This window comes from Xenia sp. Carnegie-2017, unplaced genomic scaffold, assembly GCF_021976095.1.
Source record: "Xenia sp. Carnegie-2017 unplaced genomic scaffold, XeniaSp_v1 HiC_scaffold_14, whole genome shotgun sequence".
NCBI lineage: Eukaryota > Metazoa > Cnidaria > Anthozoa > Malacalcyonacea > Xeniidae > Xenia > Xenia sp. Carnegie-2017.
The window spans coordinates 13,481,969-13,505,953 of record NW_025813447.1 but is presented as its reverse complement, the minus strand read 5'-3'; the positions used below and the strand labels follow the sequence as shown (position 1 = coordinate 13,505,953).

The window sequence follows — 23,985 nt, the reverse complement described above, 5'->3', positions numbered from 1 at the left end:
TTACGTTTTCAACATTCAATGTTAATAACACATTTTCTTTATAATAGATAAAAAAATTCTTACAAGAAATGTCAAAAAGGATGATTATTCATACAGATTTGAATAAAATGATTCAACGACACTACAAAACCATAAAATGTTATAACAATGAGAAAAATGTCATAATACGCACAAATTCTGTGAAGTCTTGGGTCAAAACAACGGTAGGATGTACTCTTTAATAGTGAAGTTGTAAATTGTAGCCAATGAATGAAAGATTATTTTGTTAACCCTTTCGAGACGGATCGTGCCTTTCCAGCATGAATCACCAAACGAAATGTGCACAAACTTTTGAGAATTTCTGTCCCAAGAGGGTTAAACGGGCTACATAATTTTATTACAGCAACAGGATCTGGGATTTTTACTTGTCACTCGAGGCAAAAAAGCAATGAAAATCACATCATCCAATCCAAGTACTCAAAAGGACTGGTATGCAGTCTACATTCAATTACTCGACAACCTAACCCTGGATCTTTGGCATATGATGTGGCATTTTAGGAGTACTACAAATAGATCGTGCATCATCCCGACTTGTTAGCTTAAGTATTTTGTGTTATAAATAATATACGAAATAATGAAAGGTAGGCGCAATGCATCAAATTTATATAATAATAGCATTATAGTATGAACAAGATAATTAATTCCAGAAACAATAGTCTTAATATGATAAATAATGAATTAATAATAATATGTCAAAAGAAAGTACAGTAAAACAAACGTAGTACAGTAAAACAAACGAAATTTTTTCAAAAAAAATAATTTGTCGATATAGAAATTAAAATAATGTCAAATGAATGAACAGTGTGTGTTTACCAAGAATTCTTTGATTTTTAGCTCTATTATTTTAACGTGTTTATCTTATATTTACCTCTTTACATTCCCTTTACTCTTTAAATTATAGTTTTCAACATGGTTTCAACATGGTGTTCACCACCGAGAGGCGTTTTGTAGGATTAAGAAAGTAAACTAATTCACTATCATTCTATTTCAATGTGTCATAGACTATTCATACGTTATTCAACATAATCCTTATACTTCCAAATTTCATTTCAAGTGCTTACTTGTTCATCCACGCACCTTTTATATTCTCATTCATCTTATTCTCATACATTGTTTCAATCTTGTAAGTTGTAAAACATTTACTTCTCTTTCCTTTCATATGCCCTTAACTGGATGATACAAAAATATGCTTTATAAATAAACATGCATAAATTGTACATTACCTACAACATGTATTCAATACATCTTCTCGAAGACTGAGATCCATGCGAGGGAAACGGGTTGTTTTGTGAAATCTCGATCGTCGATATTTTCTAAAACAAAGTCTTAGTGTCAGCAAACAAGTAGGAAAAATATTGTTTCAAGGAAGTCGTCAAAAACCTTGAGGTTCATCAAAATATAAAATTTACTGTTTAATGACTTAAAGACAGTTTAAGACATTACAAAAGCGGAAAATGAAAGAATTGTATTTAAGAACTCTTGTATAGTCTTGATGAAATACTTTCTATTTCCTCGTGTAAATTACGCCAAAACAGTAAAGTTCGTGACTAAAACAAACATATATAGATATTAGAGACACACCATATTCCTTAAAGTAAATGTAGTTTAAAACCAATTTGCGCAACACAAAATAAATTTTACAACCAATTACATAATGACAGAGTACAGTAAAAATTACTTCAGTAAATGTTTTAATAGATTTTGAAGTTATTACGAAGTGAACAAGTCTATCAGAAATGGAGTTTTACTGTACAGATAATTCCTTAATATAAAGATATAAATATGAGAATTTGAATGAAAATTTACAATATTCCCATTTGTCTTGTTGTACTTAAAATCATATTGTCGATAAAGATAAACCTTTTTAAAATCGCTAAACTTATTGTTACAAAGATCTCAGGTAAAATTTTGCGATAAGCTGTTGTTACAGTATAGATGGTATTTCGTTGTTAAAAAAATTTATTTTCTCAACAGAATCGTATTTTTTTAACATTCATTGCAATCAGTCTTGTCGGATGTTGCCTTTGGCAATGTATCATTGACGAAAGAAGCCGATGTAAAAAGTTTTTAAGAGATTTAAATGGCCTGAATAAGCTCGTTCGTAATTTTGCAGCCTGTTTCAAAAATGAAGTAATTACATTACAAACTTTTGCAGTTGAATATCGCGTAAAATCACATCATTTTTGTATTAATTATATTTTAACTTAAATCTAATTTTCAAGTGTAAAGGGGGGGACTGTGAAGATACGTTCCCCGTTCACTGAAAACCAATATTTTCTAATTCTTTCATATTAGATGAAATGATTTGTATTTAGGGCGAAGAGGGTAGTGCTTGTTTAAACCACTATGACTTTGCATTTTCCACAACACGTTGAATTACTATATGTGAAAGATTTTATTCACCCTATCAAAATTTTTTCGAAAACTTTGCAATTAAAACATGATAATATAAACTCTATATATTATCCGCTGATATGCACGTTTTTCATTTCGTTATTGTTCTTGTTTTTTTTGTTGTCAATATTCCAAAATTTTTTGGAGTTCGCCCACAGTGAACTTTATTCAAAGATGGCGGCGAAGTTATCGTTCCAGTTGTTTATAGAGTTCACTGGTGCCCTCTTAAAGCTTCTGAAGTACTCTTTTTACAGTCAAAACTGAAAACGTCCTCTAAATAATGAAGTCTTTGGCAACGCTCAACACTCACACGTTTTTTCCAATATTTTACATATAATATTAAGAAATAAACAGGAGTCATATATAAACAACTTGCGTTTAAAAAAGGTTTAAAAATTTATCACATAACAGTTTGACAATCCTTTTAATTCCCGTGCAAAACGGAATTGCTCAATTTTGAACGCAAAATTTTGCGTCCCAACATTTCTCTAAGTATATGTTTCTAAGACAGGCTTCCAAGCTTCTGCCCTCCCCAAAATTTTTAAAAATTTCGTCTTGTCATTGTTCACAAAGATGCAATTTATTAAAAGTGAAACAAAATTTTTATTAAAGTGAAAATATCATTAATGTTGAGTCATAAACGATATTATAGTAACTTATTTAGAAATAAGCCACTGCACTTTTAGTCGACCAATGACATAAATCTTTATACAAATAAATTTGCACTAAGTCATTCGGGTTTACCGTTGTTTTGAGCCACGTTAAATATGTCATTTATTGCAGTGAAATCTTTTTTACCATGATGGTGCATGCGATGCCTGGCATAATTTTTCCCTCAAAAAGTTCTTACGTACACATTTTTTCATAGAAGTAAATTCATTAATAATATACTGTTAAACTTAAAATATTGAAAGCGTTTGATTTGTACTGTATTTCAATGACCCGTACGTTTCAGCAAGTAACTATGCATTCAAAAATGCTAATATTAATACACAGGAAAAGCGTAGGAATTACTTTCATCATACAATCGAGCAGATCGATTTAGCACTGAAAGAATCTGTTCAAGCAGCAAAAAGGAAATACATATAACATTATGAATAGTATGAAATTATGACACTATTAATAGTATTATATGTAAAACTGAAATCAAATGAAGCAAGGTATTGCAGAGTTTGAAACAAGTTGAAAGAATGTAAATGTTGTAAATAAAGAAAATGCAATGACGCAGAAAATTTACATTCCGTGAAAAAATTTCAATATTCAGTGTTGAAAAACAGCAAACTTTTTTTTTCACCGTTTTTTAGAAATTTATACTATAAAAGAAATATGAAGTTATAATAATTTTATATATTGCTTTGAAAAAATAAAAAATCCTGTATTCTTTGTAAAAAAAATTATTCTATAGTAAATGATGCATCAAAGATTGTTCAAATCATTGCGGAATATGGAACAATTATACTTTGACAAATAACTTCTATTTCCTTGTGTAAATTACGTCAAAACAGAAAACATTCTTGATTAAAACGAACATAAATATATATAAGAGACACAATATTCTTTGAATTAAATGTGGAATAAAACCGATTTTCGCAGCACAAAATGAATTTTATCAACTACAAATCACAAAATTACTGTACGTGTACCGTGAAACGAATCTTAAGTACAATAACAAAGAATTTTAATAAGTTTTGGTTTGTGAAGGAAACAATGAAGAATTTGATAATTTGCTTTAGATTGAGCGATGTGACCAGACGTGCGTCAATAAATGTTTTAATAGATTTTGAAGTTATAGGAAGTGAAAAAGTCTACCAAAATGGGTTATTTCTGTATAGATAATTGCTTGATACAAAGATATAAATACGAGCATTTAAATCAAAAGTCAAACAGCAAAATAAATTGTTTTAACCTATTTTTACAAAGATGTCAGGTAAAATCTTGTGATAAACTATTGTTATATCATCCAATAATGGTATTTTATTTATTAAAAAAATGTGTTTTGCTACAGGAACATATTTTTTAACATTCATTGCAATCAGTCTCCTCGGATGCTGCCTTGGGAAATGTATTACTGACCAAAGAAGCCGATGTAAAAACTTTTTGAAAGAATTAAGAGGTCTAAATAAACTTGTTGGTGATTTGAAAACCTGTTACAAAAATGAGGTAATAAAATTACAAACTGTTTTTGTTGGATATCTTCGTGTGACATAAAATTTATTTATATTTTAACTTAAATCTAATCTTCAAGTGTAAAAGTCGTCTCTGCAATAATCCAGGAACGAAGATCAAAATTGCTCTTCCTCGTACTCTACCATTTAATTTAACAGTAAGAGAAAAAGTATATAGATACTTTATGATCAAATATCAACAATGACAATTTGCCATACATCACATAATCCATTTTAGGTGGAAGATTTTTTTCAACAAATGTCACATAGAATAAAATTTCACTGTCAGAATATTAAAAAAAACTTTCAAAATGTGAAATGTGATACAGAAATAAAAAAGATCAAGTGTAAAGCAAAACTTCTCAAATATTGGATCACAAGAACGGTAAGATATTTTGTTACAAGCCATTGACAGTCCAGATTAATGTCTGTTTTATGTATAAATAACCATAGAACACAAGCTATGTTTTATAAAAATATGTATACATCCTCCTTTTACAGCAAAAAGAAATGGGTTTACCGACCAATATTCAGGGGAAATTATCACAAACTACGACAATGATTAAACCGATTTCACAAAGCAGAATATACGGTGCAAAATTCCAAATACTGCAAAATACGCACGTTGATATTTCGTACATGAAAGAACGTTTTAAAATTAAAAAATGTATCATTTCGGCTTGTTAACACAAGTTTTTTAGATGCAGATTTCTCACGAAATGATGGAAAGTAGATGCAATGCATCAAATACATTAAATGATATTATTATAAGGTAGAAATTTGATGCACAAAGAACATTTAATATTTGCTACGAGTAGAAAGTGTTCATGTCTTATTGCAACTGTAGTATTGAATATGCAAAACTTTTATATGAATAAACGATTTTTATCACATTAAGAATGCTGTGATACATTAGCAGAGTCACAAAGAGAACTGGGATATAAGTCCTTCCCAGTTCAATACAAGACCAATTTTATAATACATTCAAATCCTACGAGAAATGTTTTGTGTGTTGGAGGGAGTGTAATACTTGTTTATACTTGTTTATATCATCATGACTTTTTATTTCTCACAGCACTTTAATATACCACATGTCATATATCTAATTTTATCTTTCAAGCAGGGCTGTAGAAAAAGCGAAAATCAAGTTCATATATGCATGACATGCTGTATTAAGCTTCTATGAATTTCATTGTTTTATATAGATCAAAAATGCATATGAATATGAGACCTACACACCCTACAATTATCAATTTTCCATATGCCCTGCTTTCAAGGTTTTTCGAAACCTTTGTGATAAAATGACGACAATATCAGCCTCAACATTAACACTATCACGTTCCTAAGATCCACGTTTCAGAATTAAGCTTACAGCACAAGTTTAAAAGTTTCAGAAACCGTTCGAATAAATCACATTCCAGAATGACATAAATTATCACTTTTGCTGCTGTTTTGTTATTATTTTTTTCGTTGTCAAAACTCTAAATTTTTTTGAAACGCATGCCTTAGAGCTCCTGAACTAATTTTTTGCAGTCAAAACTGAAAATTCCCTCTCACGAATGAAGAATGAAGTCTTTGCCCAAGCTTATTGGCGAAAAAATAATTCAGAAAATATCGAAATATAATCTTCACACGTTTTTCTCAAGATTTTACACATACATAAGGAGTCATATATAAGTGTATTTATATGACCATAAAGTTAAAAAATATACCATATAACAGCTAAACAATTTTACCGATTCACTAAATAAAAAATTGCTTAAGATTTAAGACAGTAGCATAGGATCATGTTGCATTCTCACTAACTGTCAGTTGTTAGGGGCTGTTCACATGAGCCCGGTAGTCGGGATTCAGCGAGGCGTGAAATAATTTTGAGACATTGAAACGAGCAGAAACTTCAAGTGCAACACTTGCAACCTTTTCTTGAGCGTTATAAGTCATTTTACTTGTAGTTTTCAAATCAGGCTACATTATTTGCTTTCATTTTAAAGGTTTTGAGAAATTGCACAAATAAATTTTTTGTTGTGAAGTATTTAACCTTTGCCAAAAATGACTTAACGCTTTGCTGAATCCCGGTTACCGGGCTCATATAATCAGCCCTTTAGAAAGCCTAGCTGTCTTCTGTCTTCAGTGAAGTTAAAAATATACACTCACATTCATACTCCTTAAGCCTGCACTTAATTCACATTAAATGTAAAATTTTTAATGTCTGATCATTCATAAGTTTTGGATAAGACTTGCAGCATTATTAATTTACAGAACACCTCAGTCTTTATATAATATGAGTAAACCTAAGTGGCCTGTCCCCTCATGAGCTCTAGAGATATATGATTGAGCTAATTCAAAACCACAGTCATAATTACTGTAGTCCAGGCCTTAGGACTCCTAAACGCCATTGAAGAAGTAAGTTCATTGATGATACACCAAAAGTCTTGAAGCCAGTGGTGTAACTGCTATGAGCTCTGGGTGGACAGAGCCACGGGCAGTCATGCAATCAGTATGTAAGGGGGCGCCCTAAAGGATGTTATTTATGAACATAAAAAAGTAGGTTCATATTTGGGCAAGTTTAAGCACTGAATATTTCACATTAAAGTCATTCGTGAATTTGTATTCCTGGTAGTAAATTGAAAGCTTTATATTTGGTATTTTCTGTATTTTAGTTAAAAACCAGTTAAATATTGTATTGTATTCATGATTATTAAGAACATGTTTATCTTGTCAGACTTTTTTGGTGAGGGGCACCCTGTTCTTGAAGGACCACGAGCAGCCATTGCTACGTCATTAACTTACGTCATTGCTTAAAGGCGCTCAAAAACTTACGTCAAAAACTTACCTCATTGCTTGAAGGCGCTCATTCTGTCAATGACTCGTCCGTTTTAACATCTAACTATTAATTCAAAAACATAATATTAATATTAATAGACAAGAAATGCATTGGAATTACTTTTATCGTATAATTGAGCATATTGATTTTACATCAAAAGAATCTGTTCAAGCACCACAGAGAAATACATAAAACATTATTATTATTACTAGTATTATATAAAATTCAACTCAAATGAACCATCGTATTATAGTGTTTTCAACAAGGTGAGAATAAAATAAATGTTTTAAGTAAAGTAAATGCTATATCACGCAGAAAATTGATAAAACGTAAAAAAATCAATATACAATATTTTAAGATAAAAAAATTGTTTTTTTTTCAACATTTGTAAAAAATGTCAAGTCATAACGATTTTAATAATTGCTTAGCAACAAGAAAGTTCCCTGTATTCTTAACATGACAACTACAAGACAATACATCACTTATATTTGAAATCATCATTTACTGAAAACTTGAAAAATCCAATGCGAAAACAATATGTTTTGATATGCTTAACTTTTTTTACAGAAATGATTAAAATTTATTACGAAATATAACTATAAAACTATAACAAACGATCAAAACACATATCTTTTCAAAATATAGATTAAATCATCAATACATTATTGTGTTATATACATTTAACCTAATAAGTTTGTTATGATGAATTATTTTGATAATGTTTACAAATTTCTTTATAAAAACAATTTTTCTATAGTAAATGAGGCATCAAAGATTGTTAAAACCATTGCGGAAATAAAAGCATTAAATAGAACAATTTCTATTTCCCTGTGTAAAATACGTCAAAACAGTAAAATTCTTGACTTAAAAGAACATAACTATCTATAAGAGACACAATATTCTTTGAAATAAATGTGGTATTAAACCAATTTTAGCAGCACAAATTGAATTTCATTACGGATCACAAAATTACAGTACATGTTGAACGAAAGGTAAGTACAAAGTACAACAAAGAATTGCGATAGCTTTGGTTTGCGATTGAACAGTAAAGAATTTGATAATTGCTGCTATTAAATCGAATGATGTGGCAAGACGTAGCTACGTCAATGATTTTTTTAATAGATTTTGAAGCTATAAGGAAGTAAACGAGTCGACAAAAGAAAGGGGTTTTACTTTATAGATAATTGCTTAGTACAAAAATATAAATATGACAATTGAATTTAAAATCCAGACAGTTTCACTAGTTGTACTTTAAATCATACTACCGAGCAAAATAAATTGCTTTAAAATGGCTAAAATTATTCTTACAAATATGTCAGGTAAAGTTTCGGGATAAGCTTTTGTTATATTATAAATGGTATTTTATTTCTTAAAAAAGTTTACTTTCCCAGCAGGATCGTATTTTTTAACATTCATTGCAATCAGTCTTCTTGGATGTTGCCTTGGGAAATGTATTATTGACGAAAGAAGCCGATGTAAAAACTTTTCAAAAGAACTTAAAGGTCTAAGTAAACTTATTGGTAATTTGAAAACGTGTTTAAAAGACGAGGTAATTAATTCAAAATATTGGTCGTTGAATATTTTGGTTTGGTATAACATTACAATCACTTCATTTTAAAAATGAAGTAATTACATTACAAACTTTTGCTGTTGAATATCGCGTAAAATCACATCATTTTTTGTATTAATTATATTTTAACTTAAATCTAATTTTCAAGTGTAAAGGCGGCCTCTGTAACAATCCAGGAACAAAGATGAAAATTTATTTTCCTCGTGCACTACGATTTAATTTAACAGTAAGAGAAAAGTATAGAGATAATGTATTATCAAATACCAACAATGAAAGTTTGTCATCCATGATATAATCTATTTTAGACTGAAGATTTTCTTCAAGAGATGTCAAATAGAATAAAATTTCACGTTCAGTACATCAAAAGAAACTTCAGAAGCGTGAAATGTAATACAAAAATCAAAAAAGTTAGCTGGAGAGCAAGACTTCTCAGATATTGGATCAAAAACACGGTCAGATATTTTTGTTACAGGCCATTGATGGTCCAAATTAATAATTGTTCTATATACAAATAACAAAAGAAAAAAATTGTGTCTGGTTTTATGAAAATACATCTACAATCCATCTTTTACAGCAAGAAGAAATGCAGTTACCGACTAATATTCAAGAGAATTTATCTTATACCATGACAATGACTAAATCCAGTTCAAAGAGCAGCATACACGGAACAAAAATCCAGATACTACGCAAAGTACATGTTCGTATTCTTCAAATGAGAAAACGTTTCAAAATAAAAAATTGTATCATTTCCGCTTGTTAAAACGAATATTTCAAAATGTAAAATAGTGGAAAGTAGATGCTATGCATAAATTAATTGTAACGATATTATTAGAGTATTTGATTTCACATCGACAAAATTTGCAGTCTAAATGTCATCAAAAAAATTATTAAAATTATACATACAAATAAGAACGAAATAAAAATACATGGAAGGAACGTATACAGTCTCTTGCTTTTTCAATATCAATAGCTGTAATGTGTAGATGTTTTGAGCAGTGAAATGAAAGAAACCGGCATTGTCGCCCACGTTAAGGTGGATTTTTCAAGCATAAATAATTATGGGGAAAACCAAAAATTAGTGGCGTATAGTTGAGACAATAATACATGCAGTTACCCTACCAAAATGATCTTTCACTTTCCTACGAATATAAACAAACCAAAAAGATTCAAAGAAAGCTTTATTTTATTCATGAATTTTTTTCCATGAATGTAGAAGAATTATTATAACGATGAAGAAAATTTCATTGACTGAAGAAAACAGAACGATGAAGAAAATAACGTTAACATAATCATTTTATTGAAAACAAAATGTCGTTTTCATTAGTGCGACAAGATCATTCGTGTCACGAAATAACAAAAATACCTTCAAAAATAAACAATCCTATAAAAACGCTAAGATGCAAAAGTTTTGAAACCGACAATAAAAAGTTTGACGTGTAGGTTCTGTTTGTCTAGCTAAGCGCTCATTAGTTAATTGGCATTAACAAAGAAAACTTATCAGAAGGATAACTGACTTTCTGACAAAAATTAAGTAATTTCAACAAAAACTGCGATATTCACACTAGCTGATAGCTTTTAATTTCCAAGACTTATAAATTAGCTGCTCAAGGATCAACAAAATTGTTCAAATCATCCAATAATGTTTAAATATTCAGTTAGATCAATAACTTTTTGAATGTTAGAAAATAATAATGAATAATTTGAGAACTATTGCATTGGAGTTACTGCAAGCGCATACATTAGTTTGAAAATAGTTTGATAATGTTTAGCTGAGACAATTGGGTTTTAAAACATTGAAGTTTTACTTTGTTTCATAATATTGCTATCAAAATAAATTATGATATAGAACTTTATAAAGATTGGGTTAAGAATTTTTCATGTTTAGAGGATAATGTATCAACAAAATTTTAACTGCAAAGCTTAATAAAAACAACAAAAGAGTAACTTCATACAATACTTCAAATGATTAAGTTCCTCTCAATCTGTTAGTTGATCCAATCTCGTAGCAATATTTACCATGTTGATGAAGAACATTGTATATATTCACAAAGCGTTCAGGAAGTCACAAACATTTGATGATATCAATGCGAAATGAATAAAACGATGCATAAAAATCCCCTGGAACATTTGATTAAAAAGAATGCAGTTATTATAGTCTTTTTCACAACTTTGAATGGTGTTGTACTAAAATTGCAGAAGCATTCTCTTACATAACATTGAAACATAATGTAGCAATAAAAGTAAATATTTTTAATAGAAGAAATTTTGTAACTTTTGACACAAAATTAATATATTGAGAACAAAACACATACTTCAGTTTGAAAACTTACCACAAACACAAAAAACACACAGAAAAGTGAAAATGCCCTAATTTTAGATCAATTTTTACCAATTATTGTAAAACATCCGGTACCTACGAAACTAACATGGTTATATAAAACAAAGCAATGAGAAGGTAAGATTAAGACATCATTAGAACAGAGAAATTATAGAGAGAAAGAAAAGAGAATTGAAGATTAAAATGAATTTTCAAGGTAAGACAGTGTACAACATTGCAATAAAAATACTTTAAAACTACGTTATCTTGTATTAGATATAAATGTTATTTTTGATATTCATAGTCTAAAAAGACTCTTAAAACAAGTTTTTATCTAAAACAAGTTTTTATCAGGATGAAAGAGAATAACATTACCTTATTTAGCAAAATCCACGTAACATCAATCACCAAACGTTGTGATTATTTTTAAAAGTTACAATTACTCCATGTGACTATAAAATATCGCATAAAATATAGAAAATAGAAAATATATTTTCAATGGTACAACACGTGTTACAAAACGTTATTACATTACATGTACAATTGTACATTTTTATCACTCAGCACGTTAAACAATTAGGGGAAACCCCAAATACTTACAAAAAATAGTAAATAATTAACAGTTAGGAGAATTGGGGAAGTCCCTCTAAACATTACGTATCCTCGTCCTGAATTTGTTCATGATTTGGATGTATGAGCTATTTTATAGCAATTACCATGAGAAATCATTTTTATTTCAGTTAAACTTATCATATTCTTATCACGCTATTGTTTTTAGAGCTTTACGTAAAGGTGAAAAGTATCATTTACATCTTGACAACATTAAATATAATTGGACTAAAGGGGCAATACTTAAGCAACAATGAAAGATTGCTTAAATACAAAAATCTCCTCGAAACAGCAAAATTAGCTCACAAAATGTGCTCGAAAGCTATAAAAAGCTTGGTTAGTATGTGTTATCATTTTAAACAAAAACAAATCGACATCACTCTATATTAGATTTATCGATGACTTTAAATTATTCATTCATGTATTATCTTCAAAGTTCCATATTCTATTACCTGGAGTTATCGTGGTTGTAAAAATACTCAATGGTTTCCGTAAACATTTTTGAAACGATAACACCCGTCGAATTCTTGTTCTTTCTATGCTCCAGTATTGGTGGGGGTGGTATAGTTAAATAAAAAATGTACCGTTTTCAAATGACTTCTCTGAATTTCAAGGGTTCAAAAGGAGGAAAGCCAGTGTGTTCAATTTCCATTACACCATTAAACCTTACAGTAAGTCAAACACATTAGAAAAATGTTAAACATTACACATAGTAAGCACTTAGGCAAGTTTAAGCAATATTTTCACCGTACTGCCGAAGAAGTATAATAAAGTGTTCTCGTGTTTGTAGGAAATAGATAAGTTAAACCAAAGAAAACAAAAATTTATCATATTTTACAAAATGTTGAATGAAGTAAATGTGGACATACAAAAGCAACCAAAAAAGATTCCACTGTCGTTTGATGAAGTGAAACATCTCAAATCAAAAATCAAAGACATTGTTAAAACTGCGATATATATGGTAGGTATAAAACGAATTCGATAATAGTGTAATATTAACTTATTGATACATATCTGCTAACTTATGTAAAAAACCCACATAAATTTCTTTTATTTTTGTAAAACAGTTTAGAACAGATACACTATTTTTTTAGACAAGGCATATGCCGAACAACGTTGCAGGGAAAAAGAAAAATGTAAAATTTAACCTCACATACAATCAATCAAGAAAGAGCGCGATAAAATTGTTTCAGTGTCTACAAATTGAGCTGTTGTATTCGATTAGTTTCTACGATAGTATGGTAAAGATCTTGTCAAAGAACGGTTGATTAATAAAAGCAAAAACAATGTCATTGTTAGCAATGTTAGAAAGTAAACTTTATAAGTTTTTCTAATGGGGAATTTATATTTAAATAAAATATTTCTAAATTTGACAATGCGAATCGATTATTACGTCAATGTTTACATATACGAAATTACATTTTTGTAACTGAAGTCAAAGTGCAATTTAATCATTCAAGAATTACAAAAGTTATTATATTGGTCATATTTGGTATCTCAATAGCTTATTTGTACATTTTTAAGGGAAATTTAAGACATTTAAAATTTTACTGCGTAATAATGTCTTATCAAATCTAAGCTCATGATTATAAATGTGAAACTTTGTGCAATAATACTTGCATGATGTGAAGCGTCCGTTCGCTTTCAAAGTGTTAACTATTAAACAATACGGACGAAACAACACTTGTGACGAGCATGTATGATATTGCCTTTGCAATCTATTTATACGGAACTAAACCGAGATCAATTTATCGGTTGGACGAACAAATTATATTGTGTTCTTCATAAAACCTCGCTAGAAAGTCATAAATGCAGTGAAGAGCAAAAACTCTTTTAAAAGATGATTAATTTGTGTTTCCTGTCAAAATGACAATGAATTTATCAATAAAATTCTGACTAAAATTCGCTGAAAGGATTTACATTCAATGGGCCATTTGACGGAACAGTGAACAAAAACCATATTTTTTTAAATATCTGACTGTTTCAAAACTTTGATGCTTAGAATATTAAAATCACAACCAAACTTAAGGAGGCTCGCGCTTATTTCAATGTATCTTGGTGATCAAAAAATTCAACTTAAAACAGACGAACTTTATCAGTTTCTTAGACAGTTTTTCATGCCCAGACTTTTAGACATTGACATGAGACAAGTAAACAGAAGCTTAGTATTCTCACACGACACTATAACTTGGTAAAAGCTTTTGAGCAATGCAAGATGTACGGTCATTTTCTAGCTAATGTTCGCGCTGATAAGCACTGTGTTGTACAGCAACCATGACATGACATAAAAATAATAAGAAATATCTATTAGCACTAACAGGAATCAAGAGAACCAATAACTTTGCTTTACAACTCGGCCATTGGTCAATTATTTTCCTGTTAATGTTGATCACCAAGATATTAAGTAAACATAAATGTTGCACCTTCATCGTCGTCATCCATGACGTAATCAATATTCGCTACACTCATGATATAATCCACGATGTCCATGATATAAACCACGATGTCCATGATATAAACCACGATGTCCATGATATAAACCACGATGTCCATATGTAAAATATGTCTTTGATGTAGTTCATGATATCTATGGTACATTCCACTACATCGACAGCATAAGGAATAATATCCATACAATGTACTTCATAACATTTAATCGATAATATATGTGATTTAATCCATGATATGATCCATGATATCCATAATGTACTCCACATAACATATATGATATCATCCATGGTATCTGTAATGTAATCAATTGATCATTCCTAACACACAGAAAGAAGTTATTTAAAAAAAGGAACACTATGAAATTATTTTTTCGAGCAAAATCTCTTAGAGTTGTATGTTTTGTAAGCAGTTACCATAGTTTATAAGCAAAAAAAGTTTAACATAATTTAAATACATATTGGATCAATATTGATGGCAGCAACCGTTAGGTAAAGAACAGCAACTGTGAATGTACATCGGTTGATAAATCGTAAGTTCTTGACAAAATTTTAATAAGTTGATTAAGCTAAACAGGGAGTTTTGGTTGACAATACACAACAAATAAATTTTCCCAACATAGTGTTTGACACAAACATAAATTCGGAAAGTTTTCAAACCATTGTTCGACAAAACGTATGATATCATCACACGATATGACGAAGCAGCATATTCCATGCATTTTGTGCACGAGTTAATGCAATTTAACTATCGTTCAAAGTTCGTACTTTATGCAACACAAAAACAATTAGACAACATATATATACGTATTATATTTCTATTGTTCAGTAGTTTACATAAGTATCGAGATCAATTTTTCATCGTAAGATTTACTTGTGCACAATATAGCAGAAAATATTGAACACGTAAATAAAAATTTTCAAACAAACCGTCGTTCTTTGTGTTAGTCTCAATTGTTTGATTATATCGTACAATTTATCACAAATCCCGAATTGTCTGTTCAAAATGCTTTGTCGTGGTTACAAAAACTTTCTCAATAAACAATACTTGATTTACCAATGAATTTAAGGTAAATATTTCGAAGCAACAAATGAAAACTGTAACATGGCCGTACGAAGTAAGAATTATGTTACAACTTTGCATGATTTTTAAACGTTTAACATTGAAGTAAGTAATTTTATAAAAATAAAATGCACTAATTGGGTCATGGCTTTGCAGTTCCCTTTGGTTTATGTGCGGGTCTTAGCTTCTCAAATCCGTCAAGCTATTCCAAATCTTTTGCGACTGGAAAATCAACGATCCGTCGCTTGTAGCAATTCACGGAGATATACAAAATTAATTACCGCCTATTGTGGCTTCTCGAAAAACCTACTGCCTTAAAAAAAAATCGATCTTTTGGAGAAGATGCATTTTTCATAACGGAAGATAAAGTGAGGAATGTGTTAGGTAAGTGAAGAGTGGTATACATATCACATCATTCATGTTGTTTGAGCTAAAGTTTAAATTAAAAGATGTCTTGTTTTCAAGTTACATTATTTTGTGCCATTTTTATCTTAATTTGCAAAGCACGAAACAATTGTAAAACTACATATAACACAAACTGCTCTTTATAACAGACAATATTACATTTGTTTAGGAGTTGCAGATGGTGTTGGAGGTTGGAGGAATTATGGAATAGACCCATCTTTGTTCTCAAGTGCATTAATGGACAATAGTAAAAACTAAATAGAGTAAGGCCGCTGACCGATCCATCTCTAATTGAAATTATGAAAGAAGGTTATCATGAGATTTTTGAAAATAAAATTTGCACCCAGTCTCCGGTATTGTGCGCGGTGAAAAAACTGGCGCCAAATTTGTTTATACAATACGATAGAATATGCATACCCCAAAAAACTTTTCGTATTTTCATCTTTTAACTTCAACTAAGCAAAGAAAATATTCGTTCTCGTCCTACCTTTAAGTAATTTCAGTTGATATTCTTCATTTCCCGTTAAGTTTGTTGTTTGTTAGCGTTGAAATGGGACCGTCTTTGCACGTGTGAGCTTGTTGGGCAAGCCGGAGCAAGTCGAATGGAAGTAGTCACAAGTACCTGCTAAAAACGTGGAAAAAATGAACAAGTCTCTTCTCCAAGCATTCCAAAACGTTCAAGAAAGGGTAAAACAAAGGGATAATATGACGAACTTTCATCGCCACGCTCCTTCAAAGGCGCTATTGACCACATAAATACAACGAAATAACAACAAAAAATTCTCTAAACAAGAAAGTCAATACCTTTCATCGGATTAAAGACAGTTTTATCAATTCTTTTTCTTTTTGCGGTAAATCTTCGAAATTGTCGCCAAAATTTTATAGACATAAGGTCTTCTTGAAGAATTGTACTAACTGAAGGAGTTTGCGTCTTCACCGGAAATGCATCCAGAAATGAGTGATTGACACTAGTTTAATTCAGGCTGCCATTGGTGTAAATCACCCAATTAGATTGCAAGATGCGAGATTGGCGGGAAATTTTCTGTTCCTTCTTGTTCCTTTAATTCAAACTAAACACGAATCATCATATATATGTACCATAATGATTATGTATGATGACAGGTCGTCCATTATTTAACAGTGTTGCCAAATCGTGAACTAAGTTTTTAGAATTATGAGCATTAAAAACTTGTGACGTATTTGTAGACGTATTACCTCCAAAGTTCCAAACCATTAAAACGTCTAAAAATTTGCAATGTTTTAAGGGTGTTTTATAACTGTAATGGTACTTTGCACATCAATGCTGTTGAAAAGTAACCATAACCAAAAATTTATTGAAGATTCAAAGCAATCGTTAGAGTCCACAATTATTTGTTCTATGTTATTATGTCTACATCATTCATCTGGGTAAACGTATCTCAAATAAAAATCAATGTTTTTACTACAATAGTTAAGAAAGCTCAAGTTACTATAAAATCTCTTTAGAGAAACGAGCTTAAAACTACCATCGCGGTATTAAACGCCATGGTAAACCAAGTTTCGTTACAGCAATCATGGAAAGCCTGCTCAAATGATTATTTTGGACCCCAGATGCACACCTAGGCCCACAGATGTACATCTACACCAACAGATGAGCCCCAAGGCTGGTAACATCCTTATTCACAGCTTTTATACAAAACACCAGCATGGCTTCAACGTCACGTATCCAAGTTTCAAGATCTTATAGAATTCAATTTTTTTACTAAAAAAACTAGATGGACTAGATTCATACCACACTTTCTAAAAATTATTTTATAAAACTGCATACAATAATCAAAGTATCAAACTGCATTCCCTTTAAATTTTTAAAAATATTTGAAACCATTTACAAGCAGCAATTCATACCTTAAATATAAATGCATGAAAATTGTGTTCAAATCAAATAAATCAAAGAACTATTTTCAAAGCGTCTTCCCAATAAATGGCATAAGGTCCAGCCTTACCTCCCAACAATCTTTACCTCTCTCGATAGTGTTGACATGGGCAACCTAAATGATTATCTTTTCTCTCAACAAACTATACTGGAGTTGCTGCTAAACATACTATAGCTACAAGTACAGTAATATCATCAGGCTTCCCTCCCACTGCTTCTATCCCTTCTTCTTCCTTTGCTTGCTTAGCAAATGGCGAAAAATAATTTGGATCATATGATAACGAGCTTGCAAGGTTTGCCAAGGAGTCAGCAACTGATTGAACTGAGCACAATTGATGGTCCTAAATTTTAAATATAAAACAATATGGTCAAAACAAGTAAAAGGCCAAATTGACATTGACACAAAAAATTGACATAACTACCTTCAACTTTGAAATCTCATCAAGAATTTGTGACTCAGTCAAATTATCAAACAATCCATCAGTTGCCATGACAACAACATCTCCTTCCTCAACAGGAAAACATCTTTCCTCTGCTGACTCTAAGCTAAAAACAAATGTGCACTTGTGATAGAATTTTTTGGGAGATTTGGAAGAACGAAGCAAAACAAAACTTAATCATACTCGTCTTGTATAACATTTCCTTCACATTCTGGTGGAGGTATAGCCAGTTGATAAGGAGTGTTGAAGTAGTGCTGTTGACCCATTGATGAATGAATCACACTTTGCTTTCTAATAACAAGAAATCCTGAATCTCCAAGGTTTGCAGAGTGCAATAAACTGTTCTTCTTATCCAAGACAGCAATACAAGCAGTTGTACTTCCTGAAAGATATGAAAGATTGTGGAAATTCATAATTATTAAAAATTCAAAATCATTTTGGAAATTTTTGACCAGTTGTTTCACCATACCAAACAATGGTTCTTTATTTTCAAATATCTCATGATAACCTTCTTTCATAATTTCAATTGGAGATGGATCATTCAACAAGCCTTGCTCTATTAAATTTTTGCAATTCTCCATTAATGCACTTGAGAACAAAGATGGGTCTATTCCATAATTCCTCCAACCTCCAACACCATCTGCAACTCCTAAACAAATGTAATATTGTCTGTTATAAAGAGCAGTTTGTGTCATATGTAGTTTTACAATTGTTTCGCGCTTTGCAAATTAAGATAAAAATGGCACAAAATAATATAACTTGAAAACAAGACATCTTTTAGTTCAAACTTTAGCTTAAACAACATGAATGATGTGATATGTATATCACACTTTACTTACCTAACACATTCCTCACTTTATCTTCCGTTATGAAAAATGCATCTTCTCCAAAAGATCGATTTTTTTTTGAAGGCAGTAGGTTTTTCGAGAAGCCACAATAGGCGGTAATTAATTTTGTGTATCTCCGTGAATTGCTACAAGCGACGGATCGTTGATTTTCCAGTCGCAAAAGATTTGGAATAGCTTGACGGATTTGAGAAGCTAAGACCCGTCCATAAACCAAAGGAGACTGCAAAGCCATGACCCAATTAGTGCATTTTATTTTTATAAAATTACTTACTTCAATGTTAAACGTTCAAAAATCATTCAAAGTTGAACGACTATTAGTACATAATTCAATGCATAATTCTTACTTCTTACGGCCATGATAAAATTTTTATTTGCTACTTTGAGTTCATGTTTGAGTCGCACTTATCGTCGAATAGGAATTATCGCCCAAATCCCGACAAAATAGGCGATAGATTGTCATTTATGTCGACATTTCGCATGATTTACAATCTGAGCAAGAGGGACAACAGGCAATTGTCCAACAAGTGTTATCAAAACAAATTAATAGCTTATCTATAGAAACAAAACAAAGTTACTAAAGGTAAAAGATGCAAATAGTTTAGAACACCAGAGGCACTTTCAATGAAGATGTCAAAATATGAGCCATGCACAAATAAAAACCACCACAAATGAGATCTTTCCTGTAGCAAATCCATAAATGTCTTCACTAACATATGACTATCTAAAAAACTTCTAAATATTTAGTCACAACAATCTAAACTATAGAAGCAAACAAACTTTAAACAAAGACCCAGAAAGTTACACAATTTTTTGATATTATACAACTAACACTGGTAAAGTATTGAATAGCCTCAAAACTCATATAAAATGCAAAATATATTTTAAAAACTTAACATTCAGGCTGAAACTTTGTGTAATACAATTATATTACCATTCGATAATCCTACCTATGTGTGTAGAGAGAAGAAAGGGACATGATTTATTCACTATATATATTTATTTAAAATCTTTAAGAATTTAAAAGTAAGTTGTTTATCTAGCTCATTTCACAAAGGTGAAATGAAACATTTGCTATCCCAAAAATATTTTAATTTTCTCTTCAATCAATAATAGAAGATATGATTTCCCTAGGTAGATGCATTGATCAATGTAGAGTTTGGATATCCACTTTCATCATGTAAATCCCCTTCTCCATTTTCTGCAATTAATTTCATTTGCTTACCATCATTTGATGCACAACATAAACGAAGAACCAAAATGAAAGCAATGAGAACCATGATACCACCAAGTATAATGAGTCCATATCCAACCCATTTAACTATTTCAATATTTCTGAGAACATCTTTCTTCAATTTTTCAGCATTAGCAGAATCTATCTCAACATGTTCATTTATCCACATAATAGGATGTTCACTGCTTTGACATTTTCCAAATCTTTAAAACCTGCAAGTGGAACTACATGAATATTAAATTGGATCCGTTTTGATGCTCGTAACAAAATACCAGTATGAGGCTCTAAAGTTAAAAAGGTGTCATGTTTTTCTTCAACAGGTTTTAATCCATGAACCTCCTGCAATAAAGATTTGTTTCCATGGAGAAAATGTGGTGATGAGACAATGATGGGTGCATTGAAAGGTACACAACCATTGATATTTAATAATCCTGATGGTAGACAATTAGGGGTACAAAAACCTTTGTTGTTTGGATTGATGTTTCCACTTTCAAACAAATATTTAGGTGGTCTAAAACGATAACCATTAATTCCTTTAACAGTCTGCTTATCAAGATAGATTACATTCAATGAGCGACATAACTGAATAATAAAAATGTAGAGAATGTCATGCTTTGATAAAGCAGGCTTGTAAAGAGATCCATCTGTACCATTAATCATATTAGCAGTTGCTGATTTCCATATATGAAGATGACCTTCATTACCCTTCCACTGTTCATACTGACCAACTAAGTTAACATCACTACTACCAGTGTTTACAGTTGTATATCCATCAACATTAGGATTTTGCTGCAATGCAAAAATTGCTGGTACTTTGGGCAACCAATTATCAACTAACTTCTTGCCAAAAATTTTCTCAAGATCTTTTCTAAATTCATCATAATCATCAAACAGTGGTTCATTGTATCCCCAAATCACTTCGTGGACACTTTTGTTGATAAATAGACCTTCTTTGAAGTAAGACATAAAAGTGGAAACTAACTTGTCAAACAGCTTATGATGTCTTAAAGAAGGTGGAATTTTCTGCACAAGGGTATTATATGGAATATTGAGGGATCTTACCATATCTATGTGAGGATCACAAGTGGAACATGACGTACTTGGATCAAATTTATAACGTGTTCTCTGATTATAGTTCACTTTATCATGGCCCCAACTTATATTGTATTTTAAGCGACTTTCACGATATGAATAGGGTCCTTTTTGAACAACAAACGGCACATCTCCTCTCATAACCTCTAAAGGATTGACTATACTAAACATGTAAAATTGCAAGTATATTGGCAATGTTGGTTTCAACCACTCGTCGTAGATTTGAGAGCTAGGAGAAATTTTTACGTTTTTATCTATTTTCGTTTTGATAATTTTGTCGATGTAATCACGTGTGACGAAAGGCAACGCAATAAATATTCCTCCAACTAGTAGAAGTATTATGGTACAAAAATATTTCATCTTGGATCCGCAACATGCGCAACATTTCTTCATATTTCGTAAATTTCTTGTCAAACGTATCTTCTGAGGTTTGGACTTTAAAATGCAGCGACACAATTTTTTGCCAAAATCAAAGAATGAAGATTTGGGAATATCATGTGACCATGACCATGTGACATAAACGTCACAGCAATGGCTCTGACCAAAGTACATAAAATAAGTTGAAACAAAAATACACTCTCGACTAGAATACTAAACCAAACTTTTTTGCTTTGCTTAAATTATTCTTAATTTTTGTTTGAGGTATTGGTTGGGACTTTAAAATATATGTTATATGGAAGGCAAGCTTAAAAAATGTTGCAAATAAAGGTCCTACGTGCAGGGGTGTACATATCAATTTTTGTGTGTGTGGGGAGGTGTAGTCTCTACTAGACTGACTCATTGCAAAATAATTTAGACTAAAGCAAAACCAAATCTAAACTTAAATCTTTAATTTAAAAATATACTATTTTAGAGCGATAACACTAATTAATTATTACACTAATATAGTGCAAAAATAATCAAAGAGTTGTGATTCTTTGATAACTTTATTTTAGCACTGACCACCTAACTATGTACTCATATGTAAGCACCAGTGATGAAACCCGCTACGCTTTACACCCCTACCCACCCCCCTTCTTCCCACGTTTATGCTGCCTACATGAATGATCCGATTAAATACTGCATTTGAGATCTTTTCCCTAAATACACTCTACCATTTTGAGGTATTGCAGCCGTTTTCATGTTCTTTTGAAATCATGCTCAATCCACTATATTGTCTCGTCTGCATTGCCAGTTTGACTAAAAAATGTAATGCTTCCTCTGCATCCTGTCGTTGTTTTCATTGCGCAACTTCATTGGGTGCTTCCATTTACTGACATTAAATTTTAACAATAGAGTTGTCAATTAGAAGAAATAATGTTGACTGTTGACATTTTTTGTAGACGATACAATCGAAGGTAAATCTTTTCGTCTAATCGCAATTAATAATTTTTTTGAAAAAATGGCTCAAGGAAACAGTAAGAAGAAATTTAGTAGTGCTAAAAAGAAAGCTAATGTACAAAAGAAGCCTCTAAAGAAAGGAGGTATGTGAAGATACTGAGTATTAACTGTATTGTTGCGTTGATTAACTGGATTGACTGTCTGCCTTGTCTATCGTGATTACAGGAAGAGTTGTCAAGTCAAAGAAAGGATCTAAATCTTCATCAACTATAGTTAAAAAGGTGAAGTTAAATTTACTGTATTTGAAGACAAAGGGTTATCAAGCAACAATAACTTGTTTATTATTTTAGAGACTAGAGGTTCAAATCAAACAAAGTATTGAAACCACGGCTATCACTCAAGCTGTAAAACAAGAGCCCAAAGCACTGTCAATTATTAAATCAACAATACCACCGAAGAAAAAACAGAAAAAAAAAGCAAAATGAAATTGATCATCTCAAAAATAAGGAAGTTATTTTAAACATGTAAATTACTATATAATCAATATGTTATGTATAATAATAAACCTACAGCCATCATTTATTTGTATTTGAGAACTTCCGTGTGGCCGAGCCCTTTGTTTGAATAATGTTGTTACAGTAAAAAATGACAGAAATCTTTGTCTCATGATAGTATCATCTGATATAAAAACGCTTTGATTGTGGCCAGAAATTTGCCTGGCAGAAAGGGAATTTCCAGTACAGACATGATAGCCCAACATAAGACTTTCAAAGGAGCCATTTCAAAAACAAATTTGAAAAATAAATGGTTTAAAAGAAACATTTCCACCAGACTTCAAAGCAAATATTTGTGTATTTACATGTTATTAACTTACACATAAAGAAAGTAGAAAGGTAGGATGAATGAAAAGTTAGATGTGTTTCTATATGAAAGAATAGCAAATGGTAGTGGACAATCATGTTCATATTAGAAATGGTGATTGGGCTATCATGGCTCATACTAAAAATGGTTAACTAGAAAATAAACAAAGTTCTGACCATTGAAATTGGTGTAAAAGCAATTAAATTAATTTGTTAATAATTAGTGCATAACCCAATTTAATAGCTTAATGCAAGACAAACAATTTCCAATTCATGACAACAAAGAATGTGTATTGTAAGGAGGATCGTCGTATTACATAGTTTAAATCCATCAGGAACTTATGGCAAAGGACAAATTTCTTTTCCTTAACAAAAGTCTTTGAATAACAATAAAATAACTGCAAAATTAACTCCGAGTACCCGTTTGGGTCTTGGGCCATTACAACTAG

The 23,985-nt window shown here is 31.0% G+C and overlaps 4 protein-coding genes across 4 annotated transcripts; 2 read left to right on the top strand and 2 right to left on the bottom strand.

Moving 5' to 3' along the window:
• The first annotated feature begins 8,710 nt into the window (after positions 1-8,710).
• Positions 8,711-9,928, top strand: LOC124435325. The gene is made up of 5 exons (XM_046985261.1): positions 8,711-8,741; positions 8,817-8,971; positions 9,141-9,218; positions 9,298-9,444; positions 9,567-9,928. The coding sequence occupies exons 1-5, from the start codon at positions 8,711-8,713 to the stop codon at positions 9,750-9,752; spliced, it is 597 nt and encodes a 198-aa protein (XP_046841217.1). The 3' UTR covers positions 9,753-9,928.
• A 1,946-nt stretch (positions 9,929-11,874) lies between these two features.
• LOC124434907 lies at positions 11,875-13,251 on the top strand. Its single transcript, XM_046984838.1, has 4 exons — positions 11,875-12,254; positions 12,533-12,589; positions 12,709-12,879; positions 13,013-13,251. Exons 1-4 carry the CDS (start codon positions 12,228-12,230, stop codon positions 13,184-13,186), a joined length of 429 nt encoding a protein of 142 aa, XP_046840794.1. The 5' UTR covers positions 11,875-12,227; the 3' UTR covers positions 13,187-13,251.
• A 4,346-nt stretch (positions 13,252-17,597) lies between these two features.
• LOC124434956 (protein phosphatase PTC7 homolog) lies at positions 17,598-19,449 on the bottom strand. The gene is made up of 5 exons (XM_046984912.1): positions 19,025-19,449; positions 18,655-18,834; positions 18,369-18,567; positions 18,168-18,291; positions 17,598-18,086 (listed from the first exon to the last, which is right to left on the bottom strand). The coding sequence occupies exons 1-5, from the start codon at positions 19,263-19,265 to the stop codon at positions 17,889-17,891; spliced, it is 942 nt and encodes a 313-aa protein (XP_046840868.1). The 5' UTR covers positions 19,266-19,449; the 3' UTR covers positions 17,598-17,888.
• Positions 19,450-19,896: 447 nt separating this feature from the next.
• Positions 19,897-21,866, bottom strand: LOC124434753 (lysosome membrane protein 2-like). The gene is given in 2 exon segments (XM_046984652.1): positions 19,897-20,444; positions 20,447-21,866. Coding segments are annotated over 2 exon segments (1,587 nt in total). The 5' UTR covers positions 21,750-21,866; the 3' UTR covers positions 19,897-20,160.
• Positions 21,867-23,985: the final 2,119 nt, after the last annotated feature.